Source organism: Neovison vison, chromosome 9, assembly GCF_020171115.1.
Source record: "Neovison vison isolate M4711 chromosome 9, ASM_NN_V1, whole genome shotgun sequence".
In the NCBI taxonomy this organism is placed as follows: domain Eukaryota; kingdom Metazoa; phylum Chordata; class Mammalia; order Carnivora; family Mustelidae; genus Neogale; species Neogale vison.
Genome location: NC_058099.1, coordinates 486045 through 496853, shown reverse-complemented (window position 1 = coordinate 496853; position 10809 = coordinate 486045). Strand labels below are relative to the sequence as shown.

Here is a 10809-nt window from a genome sequence, read left to right as displayed (position 1 = left end):
CCAGTCCGTGCCCACCTGCCTCCTCTCTCTCTCAACCCAGCCCTAGACCACCCTGATTCACTCAGAAATAAAGCTCAACGGCATCGAGGGCAAAAAGGAGAAGGAAGAACGGCTGAGGCACTCGATGATTCCACCCCTTTACTGTGCCTTGTAGACGCGACCGCAGACAGGCCACGCTCCCCGGGGCTGCAGCCGCCCGGAGAAGCTTCTGTCACGTGACACTTTTTAGGCTTTTTAAACATGTGGCCCGACCGTTTGCCATTTGAGAATTACAGCAAATGATTCTACTTGTAATTTCTAACCCTCCCACTGCCTCCCCCAAAAAAACTGTACATGAGTTTACAAACATATTAACATATAAATAACGAGAAGCATCCCAGTGGGAGCCTCCCCAGCTGTCTGTGCTCGGAGCCGAACACCGCAGGGACCGCTGAGCCCACCAAGTCCCGGCGACGGTGGTCTCCACGGCGGCTGCCAGGCTGCGAGCCACCGGCTCCTCCAGCACCTCCAGGCCGACCGCCGGTCTGTGTCTGCCGCGCTCAAGGAAGGTCCGGCGGCCCGGTCACCGCTCGGGCTCCAGCTCGTGCTGGAAGGGGCGCTTCTTCTCCCGACAGTGCTTCTTGTGGGCCGGCCAGTCCTTCTGCTGGCACTGGGAGCCGCAGTACCGGGCCGCCTGGCAACGCCCGCAGATGTTGAACTCGCGCAGCTGAAAGAACACACAGAACCACGGCTTCACCGTCGCGCCAGGGGGCTGGCTGCGGGGCCGACGCTACATCCCCATCGGAAAGGGCCGGGCGGGTGGCGCGGCCGCACTGGTACCTGCTTCTCGATCATGGTGCAGGGCGGGTAATGGCACTCGTAGTAGGTGCAGGAGCTTTCCTCCTCTTCCACCACATCCCCGTTGGCGTTATAGTAGCGGGTCACATTCAGGACGGGGAACTGCTCCTCGATGGGGTCCGTGGGGAGCTGCTGAATCGCCAGCCAGTATAAGCTCTGCTCCCTGGAACAGACCAGCAGACACCTGAGCACGCTCCGCCAGACGCCGCCAAGGCAGGGATGCAGCGGGGACACGACCTCAGGACAAACTGTTTGCCCTGCTCTGTTTTCATGACATCTTGAACTTGGCTTCTCTTTGCCCCCACACTCACAGCGGGGCTGATCTGTGTGGCATCAGGGACCGACCCACTAAAAGGTACACAATAGGGCGATGTCTACCTCACTCCTCAACCCCCCAGATCTGGGACTGACAGGCACGCGGCAGGCAGAGACGTGGTCTCAGACCGGGATCTGGCCAAGCCTGGCCACCCAAGCAAGGCCTGGCAGCCCTTTTCCCTGCTCATGGCCTCAGAGGCACCTGCTTCTGCCCCAGCTACCTCCCCTTGGACGCAGTGAGCTGCTCTATGTCCTTAGTGGACCAGAAGCTTACAACTAAGGAATCCCACCTGACTTGAGACCTGAGGCTCCCCGATGGGCCCCACTGGAGCACAGGGTGGGTAGGGAACGTGCAGGCAGTCCACAGCCCACCCTGGTGCCGGGCTGCATAGGAGCAGGCTAACACCCCCTTCACACCACCAACCCCATGGGGGCCAGAGACTCGGTTACATACAAAAATTAATTCAAAATGGATCAAGGACCTTAATGCAACCGTCCGAGCACCTGGCTGGCTCAGTATGGCAGAGCCGTAACTCTTGATGCTTGGGTCAAGAGTTCATGTTGGGCCTAGAGCTTACTTAGAAGAACAACAGAAAAAGGGCACTATCCACAGAGCTACAAAGGCAACCCCCAAAATGAGGGAAATATATGCAAATCATGTATTTGATAAGAAATTAATATCCAGAATATATAAACACCTCCCATAACTCAACAAGAAAAACACCAAACAACCAGATTTAAAATCAGGCAAGAGGAGGGGCGCCTGGGTGGCTCAATCGTTAGGCGTCTGCCTTTGGCTCAGGTCACAAAGCCAGGGTCCTGGGATTCAGTCCCGCGTTGGGCTCCCTGCTCAGCGGGAAGCCTGCTTCTCCCTCCGCCGCTCCCCCTGCTTGTGTTCCCTCTCTCACTGTCAAATAAATAAATAAAATCTTTAAAAAAAAAAAAAAAGGCAAGGGGTGCCTGGGTGGCTCAGTAGGTTAAGCATCAGACTCCGGATTTCAGCTCAGGTCATGAGTTAGGGTTGTCACACTGGGCCCCCACACTGGGCTCCATACTTGGCGGGAGGTCAGTTGAGATTCTCCCTCTCCCTCCCCAACCAGTAAATAAATAAATCTCTAAAAATAGCCAAAAGACCTGAACATACTCCTCTAAAAGCAGATGTACAAATAGCCAGCACGCACATGAAAAGATGACTATCATTACTCATCATCAGGAAAATACAAATGAAAACCAAAACGAGGTATCACCCCACACTCATTAGGATGAGTGAAACAAAACAAAAACCAAAGTGCACTGAGTGCTGGCGAGGACGTGGAGAAACGGGAACCCTCGTGCGCCGCGGGCGGGGATCTAAAGCAGCAGACGCTGTGGGAATGAGGATGGCGGCACCCCAGAAAGTTAAAAGGGGAACCAGCCTACAGCCCAGCACCTGCACTGCTGGGCACAGACTCCGACCGGCTGCAAGCAGAGTCTTACAGAGCCGCCTGGACTCAGGCTCACCGCAGCAGTCCTGGCAACGCGGAGCCGGGCAAGCAACCCAAGTGCTGGTCAACGCTGGTCGACGTCAACACCCAACAGGTGAGGCGTGGTAGAGAGAGAGAATGGATCATCATTCAACCTTAAGAAGGGTGGAAATCCTGACAAAGGCTCCATCAACAGACCTTGAGGACATTGTGCTGAGATAAGCCTGTACCCAAAAGACAAATCCTGTAGGATACTACTCCCAGGAGACCCTAGAGGAGTCAATCCAGAGACCGAGAATGGGAAGGTGGGGGCTTGGGGAGGGGACGGGTCCGTGTCTAACGGGGACAGAGTCTGAGTTTGGGACGGTGGAAAAGTTCTGAAGGTGGATGGATGGCGGGGATGGTGGGTGTATTCGATGCCACTGAACTGGCCATTCAAACATGGTTAGGATGGGGCACCAGGGTGGCATACTCGCTCGTCTGACTCTTGGTTGTGGCTCAGGCTGTGACCGTAGCACTGTGGGGTGCAGCTCGGGTGTGGCTCGGGCTCAGCTGAGCCTGAGATTCTCTCTCCCTGTCCCTGTTCCCGCCCCCCCCCCGCCCCTTGGGCCCACTCTCACACGCATGCTCTCTTTCTAAAATATTTAAATCTCAAAAAAAAAAAAAAAAAAGTTAAAATGGTAAATGTTACATGCGTTTTACCACAATGAAAAAAGTTTTTTAAAGGAAAGAAAAGGGGAAGAATCGGGATGTAGGAGGCTGCTGGCTGCCTTCAGAGCTTTCAATGAAATCCTACAAGACAGAGGCACACTTGGGCCCCAGACGGCTTTTAAAAGCAGAAAGCAAAGAAAACACGCTTTGACAAAGAGACCCTCCACCCCTGCCCCCAGATGAGCCACCCTTGTGGCCGCTGCACTGAAGGGAAGACAGGCAGGATGTACAGGTCTGGGAGAATCCATGGGGCCATATTCCCAGCCTCACAGACAGGTTGATTCCCACCACAAGAACCAGCCATGTGGGGGCGCCTGGGTGGCTCAGTGGGTTAAAGCCGCTGCCTTCGGCTCAGGTCATGATCTCAGGGTCCTGGGATCGAGTCCCGCATCGGGCTCTCTGCTCAGCGGGGAGCCTGCTTCCATCTCTCTCTCTCTGCCTGTCTCTCCATCTACTTGTGATTTCTCTCTGTCAAATAAATAAATAAATAAAAATCTTTAAAAAAAAAAGAACCAGCCATGTGGAGGCCACCAGCTGAGAAAGAGGACACATACTGCCCAGGCCGACTGGGAGTTCACGCTGCACTCAGCCTAGCTCTGACCCACGGCAAGCACTCGGGCAGCTCTGACCCACGGTGTGACTGCTGCTGGGAGTCTCCATCCCTAGCCAACAAACTAAGGATGGCACCATTTGGTTGTCTCCTGAGGGGTCACAAAGGAGAGAGCCTCAAGAGCAGAGCTGCAGTCCTGGGCCTCCCAGAGCAGCCTAGAGGAGCATGGGGACAGCCAGGCCACGACCCAGCAGAGACCACTCCACAGGGTAGCCTGGGGTGCAAAGGACCCTTTCGCAAAAAGGTGTTTTCAATTGTGGTTATCTTATCTCCTAACCATAAATAATGTTCAGAGGAGTAAATGTAACATTCAGCCATAGGTTGGCCAATCCATGAGTCACACAAAGGCCTAAAGCGACAGACTTCATAACCCAGAGCTCCTGAAAGGAGCAGATCCACTGCTGGGTAAAGGGGTAGACAGCGCCCTGTTGGCCCACAGTGGAAGGACCTGTCCAGTGCTGTGGGGGCAGATCCCAGTGCTCCCACTGAACAAGCATCCATGTTGGACAACCCAGGGGAGATGTGGACACTGACTGGCCTCCTGAGTTGCCCTTACTCTTCTGTTGATAACACCACCTTCATTTTGTTTGATGAAAGGCTTCCCAGAGGCCTGAGGGCGTACGCGAACCCCAGAGAGCCCCTGTGAGCCTACAGATGGTACACAATGGCCGAGAACATCCTGGCTCATTTTGGTTCCCAATTCCCATCCTGCTGGTTCCCCAGCTCTTCTCAAGTGCTCCATGAAGCTCATACCAAGGCGGCGCTTGGGGCCAGCTCTCAGCATCCTACTTGCCCAAGTGGGTTACCTGTGCTATCCTGAGCAGAAGCAGTGTTTCCAGGACCACACAGTGGTGGAGGCTGAACAGCAGAGCCCCCAAACCACACTACCTTGCTTCTTTTAAAGATTTTATGTATGTATTTATTTATTTGAGAGCGCAAGCGGCAGAGCACAAGGAGGGGTGCAGAGGGGGAGGGAGCAGCAGACTCCCCGCTAAGCAGGGAGCCCACCACAGGGCCTGATCCCAGGACCCCGAGGAACATGACCTAAGCCGAGGGCAGACACTTAACCAACTGAGCCCCTCAGGTGCCCCCACGTCTTGCTTTTTTTTACTTAGATGAAACGTTTAGACAAAAAGACGCACAAGTGTGTACAGGGGCGTGGAGCAGAAGTCCTGCCCACGTACAAGCACCCAGCCCAGACAGCTCTTCTCTCCACTATAGCCGACCTAGAGAACCAACCCAGAAAGTCACCATCAAAATGGCATCCCACCCCCATGAAGTAAATAAGGATCCCATGCTTGGAGGAAAATAACCAAGGTCTCCCCTCCCATAGATCAGGGCACAGAACAGAGACATGGGCCCTCTTGAGGATGGGGCGCCTGGGCGGCTCAGTCAGTTCAGCAGCTGCCTTCGGCTCAGGTCACGACGCTGGGGTCCTGGGATGGGCCCTGCGTCAGGCTCAGCGTCGGCTCTGCTCCCTGTGCTCCCTTGCCCGCTCTCTCGCCCACGCACGCTCTCTCTCTCAAATAATAAATAAAATCTTTAAAATACAGACACACAGCAACGAGAGCTTAGAGGAGGGCTCTGCCCGGAGGCCCCACCGACGCCCTGAGGAGACCCACCTCTGCTTGCTGGACGTCTCTTCGGCTTTGGGCCGCCAGCCCCACGGAACGAGCTGCAGGTTGTCCAGCCGGTTGTCCACAGTCACGGCGTTGAGGTGCACCACCTGAAACCCGGGGGCGATGCCTCCCCTGTGACGCTCCCTAGGAAACAGACAACTCTCGCCATCTGCCGCCTCCACACCCCCCCCCCAACTGCAGCTCCGGGGCCCGAAGTGGGCCCCTGCCACACTGCCAGGGACAGTCAGGAGCAAGGCTGCTGCGAGGGATCCAACTATGTGAGTCTGTGGCCAAACACAGTTCAGCCCCTTGACTGAAGAGCTAGGCGGCAAGAAGCCGGCTGGAACCCCGACACCACACGCCGAGCCCGGAGCTTACCCACCCAAGCAGCGGCAAGCATTTCGGAGCTCCAAGCGCCAAGGAGAGGCAGGTCGTCCCTCACAGCCCACTCACGGGCTCGGCAAGAACACAGTGCAGGGAGCCGAGCCCGCCCTACCCCAGAGGAGGCTGTGTCAAGGCAGGTTGCTCCACGGACGCCGGGTGCCCTGTGCACAACATGGCTCACACGGCACCCAAACGGGAAGCAAGCAGCTGGAAAACACCTACCACAACAGCTCGTGAAGGAGCCTTCCCGACCCTCTTCCTCGGTTTTTGTCAAAGGCATATGCAAATATCTTAGCACCATTTCCGTCTGCGTCTACTTCCATCCGGGCCTGAGAGAGAACGAGGAAAAGATCTGTTAAAAAAGCCCGATTCTCAGCTCCACTTTGAATCCCTCTGAAGGAGAGTGAAGTGAAGCCGACAAGCCAGAGCACATATAGGAGGCCTGTTTCTGGGACCCAGGGCTCTGCAGAGGCCCCCATCAGGAGCGGCCCCGTATCCCAACAAGCACTCACAACCCACTCTGAGAAATACTGCGGACACAGAGAAATAAACTTTCTCATTTTTAGAAAAACCCCACAACTCGGTGAGAAAAACACTTGGACAAGTAACTAACAGTTGACCCCTGAACATGTACGGGTCAGGCACACTGAACCCCACACAGCTGAAGACCCATGTGATTTCTGAGAGACAGCTAACACATATTCTATACTTTAAACACAACGTACGCTACATTCTTACAATAAGGTAAAGTCAGAGAAGGACAACGCTTTTAAGAAAGTCATAAGGAGAAAAAATACTTACAGTACTGGGGTGTACTTATCCAAAAAATCCCCCCAAATAACCAAAAAACAAAAGTACCACACCCACATCTAAGTTAACCCGTGCAGTTCAAACTCGTGTTGTGCTGGGGTCACCCGCACCGTGAAAGCACGTGTGCAGCGGTAACAGGGTAGCAGTTCCGCAGACTTCGGAGGGTAGGAGCCCGTAGGTGAGGACTGGCGGGTTAGCCGAAACTCATCAAGGAGAGCAGAAGGCAGGGGAGCTCAGGAAGATGCGAGAACGGACAGCACCAGGGCCCAGCAGCCACGGCGGGGCCCGGCCAGAGGGAAGGCGAGGTGGCCCTGGACAGTCTCCTAGACAGCCAGGGCCTGTCCAGTGGAGCATTCAACCACAACATGGCACAGTTTGATCCGTTTTTGGGAAGAGTCAGCCACCAGGGTGAAAGTGGGAGAGGAGGCACATCATGGCGGTGGTGAGAGCCAGGCTGCCCTCGCAGGGGATAAAATACCCGCCCCTTGCGACCCTCCCCAGGCTGAAAGCAGGTCAGCCGAGAAACTGCCACCCTTACCTCAAAGGAGTAGCCCTCCACCAGCGGGATATCTTGCTCATCTATCAGAGTGTACTTGGTCTGGAAATTAATCACGTTTCAACATGTTACGTTCAGGGTCACAGTCAAGTCTCAGCCTCAGACAGAAACTGGCCCTTCCGGCTGTAGAGCAGGTGAGGGGAACGAAGCAGCCTACCCCTACAGCAGGTGGTTGTTTCCCACTCGAGACTAGCAGAGGAGCAGACATCAGGCCTCCCTTCCCATCCACATGTGCGAGAACCGAAGGGCCACTGAGCTGGCTGACCTCTAGGCTGTGTGTCTGAGCGCGCCGGTAAGCCTAACCCGAGAGGGCGGCTTGCTCAGAACAGAGGAAGGGGCCCTGGATGGAGGCAGAACTTCCAGAAGGCTTCCGTGAACGCGTTTATTAAGTGGGTGGCGGTACCCCGGAGCTGCTGCTCACTTGGCTTGCTCACGGAAACGTTCCGAGTGAGTGGAAGGCAGGACGCTAGTTCGCCCGGGGCCCTGAGTCAGAGGGATCGCAGGGCTGCGGGGAGGCCCCCTTCCCTAGGTAAGGTGCCACGTTCCTCTTGCAGGAAACGCAGGAAACGTCCCCCAAACGGACTAGTCGCATTCTTGCTCGGAAAGCCTTTTTCTAAGATCTAAGCCGGTTTTACCTTCATCTGACTGCCTCTGCTCCTCTCTCCCACCAGAAGCTTCCGCCGCTGGTGATGGGAACAGGGTTCCCATCCAGGGTAAGGTCCGTGGCTGGTGCAGCTGCACGGCCGGCCGGCTCCTGGAAACAGCCAAGCCTCAATGCCCACAGGTGCCAGGAAGCCCCGGCCTCGACCACGCGGAGGGCGGGGCCCGGTAAGGGAGAGAAGCAGAGGGAGGCCCTGCTCTGGGAGGCCCACCGAGGCCCGTCCAGCCCCGGCCACCGCGGGCGGCGTGAACCCTGCGCGAAGCTCCACTGCGGACGGCCAGGCACCGAGACGCACGCAGGCCGCCTCGGAAGGGCGCCGCGCTGTCCGCGGCCGCCAGCCCCGTCCTGGCCCGCGGAGACCCGCCGCCGCCGCCGCCCGCCCGGCCCCGCACCCCCCGACCCGCGGCCCCGGCCCCGCGCCCCCGCTCCCGCGCCGCTCACCTTCCCGGCCACCCGGCCGAGCCGCACGATGCCCAATTTGAAGTCGGTCATGGCCGGGCCTGCGCTCGGCCGGCGGCGCCGCTCCCTCGGGAGACGCCGGGCCGGGACCGGGGCCGGGCCGGGGCGGCGCCGCGGCGCGCCGGGTGGGCCGGGCCGGCGGGCCGGGGTCGGGGCCAGGCGGGACAAGGCTGGGCCGGGCTCAGGCCGCCGCCGCCTCGTGCCCGCCGGACCTGCCACGCGCCGCCGCTGCCGCCGCCGCCGACGCCGCCACCGCCGCCGTCGCTGCCGCCGCGCGCACCACCGCGAGCGGAGCCGGAGGCGGGGCGGGGCGCGGACACACCCCCGCCCGCCGCCGACCCGCCAATCGCGGGGCGCGCATCGCGCCGGCCGGCGCGCGCCGCCGCGCCGTGGCCAATGGGAGGAGGGAGAGTGCGCCGGCGCGTTGAGGAGCGGAGGGAGTGCGGGGGGGAGGGGCGCGGCCAGGGGCGGCGCCTGCGCGGCCGCCCCGCGCTACGTCAGTTTCGCGGGAAGCTTTGTGCTGGCGGCCGCGCTCCGGCTCCTGCTCCGACCCGGCGCCGGACCCCGCACCGGGCTCCCGACCCCGCGGCCAGCCCGCGGCCCCCGGCCTCGCGTCCCCACACCCGACGCTGCGGCCCGGCCCGCGCGCGCGACCTCCCTCGCGGAGGGGCCGACGGGGGCCCTGCGGGCTGGGGTTTCTGCGGGGCTCGCTGCGGCGCCGGGCAAACGGCCGCGCCTCCGCAGGACGCCGCGCGGGGGCCGGGGCTGGGGGGGCCGGGGTGGGGGGCGCCGAGCGCCTCCGGGACCTGGGCCCGCGCCCGCGCGCCTTCCCGCCCGGGCCGAGCGCCTCCTCCGCGCCGGCGCCCAGCGGAGGACGGCGGCGGCGCGCGGTTGCCCACGCGGCGCACCCTGAGGCCGCCGCGGCCTCCCCCGGCTCTCCCGCTGCTGACCGGGCGGCGGGGATGTGCCGGCGGCTGGGGCGGCGGGTCCGGCAGCCGCCCTCGCGGGCTGTCACGCTGCGCCGAGGCGCGACGCGAAAGCCCCGGTCGCGTTTCGGTTAGGGGCGCGGGAAGGCCCGCGGGGAGTGCTGCGGGGCACGCAGGCAGGTCGGGGGCTGGGGCTGGGGTCCGAGGGAGGGCGGTGGGCGGGGGATGCCGGCCTGGCCCGTGGGCGTGAGGTGCGTGGGCCGGAGAGGGCAAGTGTGAGGACGTCGGACGTCCGTGGTCGCCGGACGGGACCGCAGGGCAGAGACGGGCCCGGATCAGGGATGGGAGGGGCCGGAGCGGGGCCAGCGGGCTTTGATGGGGACTTTGACTTTTACACCTGGAGACGTGAGGCCGTCGGAGGACTTAAATAGAAGAGTAGCTGTTCCCTGAGTGGGGCCGGCGGCGTGCAGGGGGCTGGAAGCAGGAAGGCTACTCAGCAAGTGAGCACAAGTCGCTGCCCGAGAGATCATGGGTGTCTGGACACAAGGGGCCAGTGTCCTGTAGCCCGGTTTATGCTTCAGGAACAACCCCAGACTCTCAGCGGCTCGGCAAAATAAAGATGAGTTTCTGGTTCATGCTTCATGTTAAGGTTGCAAAGGAATTGAGTATATGAGTATGGAGTTCAGGGGCGCTGTCTAGCCTGGGGTGCAAACTCGGCGTTCCATAGCACATTTGTTGTATTTATTCACTTTTTAAAGGTTTTATTTATCTTTTTGACGGAAAGATCACAAGCAGGCAGAGAGAGAGAGAGGAGGAAGCAGGCTCCCTGATGAGCAGGGAGCCCCATGCAGGGCTGGATGCGGGGCTCGATCCCGGGACCATGAGATCATGACCTGAGCTGAAGGCAGAGAATTTAACCCACTGCGCCGCCCAGGCGCTCCACATTTGTTGTGTGTGAAGCCATGCAACTGGACGAGATCACATTGGAAGAAAATGCGGAGGGGCACCACGGGTGGCTCAGTCGGTTAAGCATCTGCCTTCAGCACGGGTCATGATCCCAGAGTCCTGGGATCCACCGCTGTGTCAGACCCCCACTCACGGGGGAGTCTGCTACTTCTTCTGCCCCTCTCCCTTGCTCCTGCTCTATCTCTCTCTGTCTTGCAAATAAATAAATAAAATCTAAAAAAAAAAAAATGGAGATAGCAAAGGAGGGGTCAAAGACAGAGCCAGGGTCTGGGTTCTCCCTTACAAAAGGGGAAAAGAAGTTCAAAAGAGAAGGAGCCAGTAAAGAGAGGGAGATGTCAAGAGGAAAACCAGGAGAGGATGGTAGCTTGGGAGCCAAGTAAACTGTGAAAGAAAGATTAGCCACATCAGGTGCTGCTGATAGGTCCTGTGAGGTTGGGGTCGGGAACTGATAACTGAGCAAAACAAGGACACTGATAGTCTCGACCAGTACAG

The 10809-nt window shown here is 59.2% G+C and overlaps 1 protein-coding gene across 2 annotated transcripts; it reads right to left on the bottom strand.

The window, feature by feature from the left end:
* Positions 1 to 124: 124 nt before the first annotated feature.
* ZMYND19 (zinc finger MYND-type containing 19) lies at positions 125 to 8523 on the bottom strand. Of its 2 annotated transcripts, XM_044264412.1 has the most exons (7): positions 8408 to 8455; positions 7941 to 8059; positions 7288 to 7347; positions 6162 to 6268; positions 5559 to 5699; positions 820 to 1000; positions 125 to 706 (listed from the first exon to the last, which is right to left on the bottom strand). In XM_044264412.1, exons 2-7 carry the CDS (start codon positions 7944 to 7946, stop codon positions 563 to 565), a joined length of 639 nt encoding a protein of 212 aa, XP_044120347.1. In that variant the 5' UTR covers positions 7947 to 8059; positions 8408 to 8455; the 3' UTR covers positions 125 to 562. The 2 variants fall into 2 exon arrangements, with proteins under 2 accessions (XP_044120347.1, XP_044120346.1); XM_044264411.1 differs by lacking the exon at positions 7941 to 8059 and having other exon boundaries at positions 8408 to 8523.
* Positions 8524 to 10809: the final 2286 nt, after the last annotated feature.

Excerpts from the sequence above, each read along its gene's own strand:
- ZMYND19 (XM_044264411.1), bottom strand. The coding sequence starts at position 8,458 with ATGACCGACTTCAAATTGGGCATCGTGCGGCTCGGCCGGGTGGCCGGG. Across the intron at positions 7,348-8,407 it reads TCGGCCGGGTGGCCGGGAAG|ACCAAGTACACTCTGATAGA; the intron begins GTGAGCGGCGCG and ends ATTAATTTCCAG. Across the intron at positions 1,001-5,558 it reads GAGACGTCCAGCAAGCAGAG|GGAGCAGAGCTTATACTGGC; the intron begins GTGGGTCTCCTC and ends GGTCTGTTCCAG.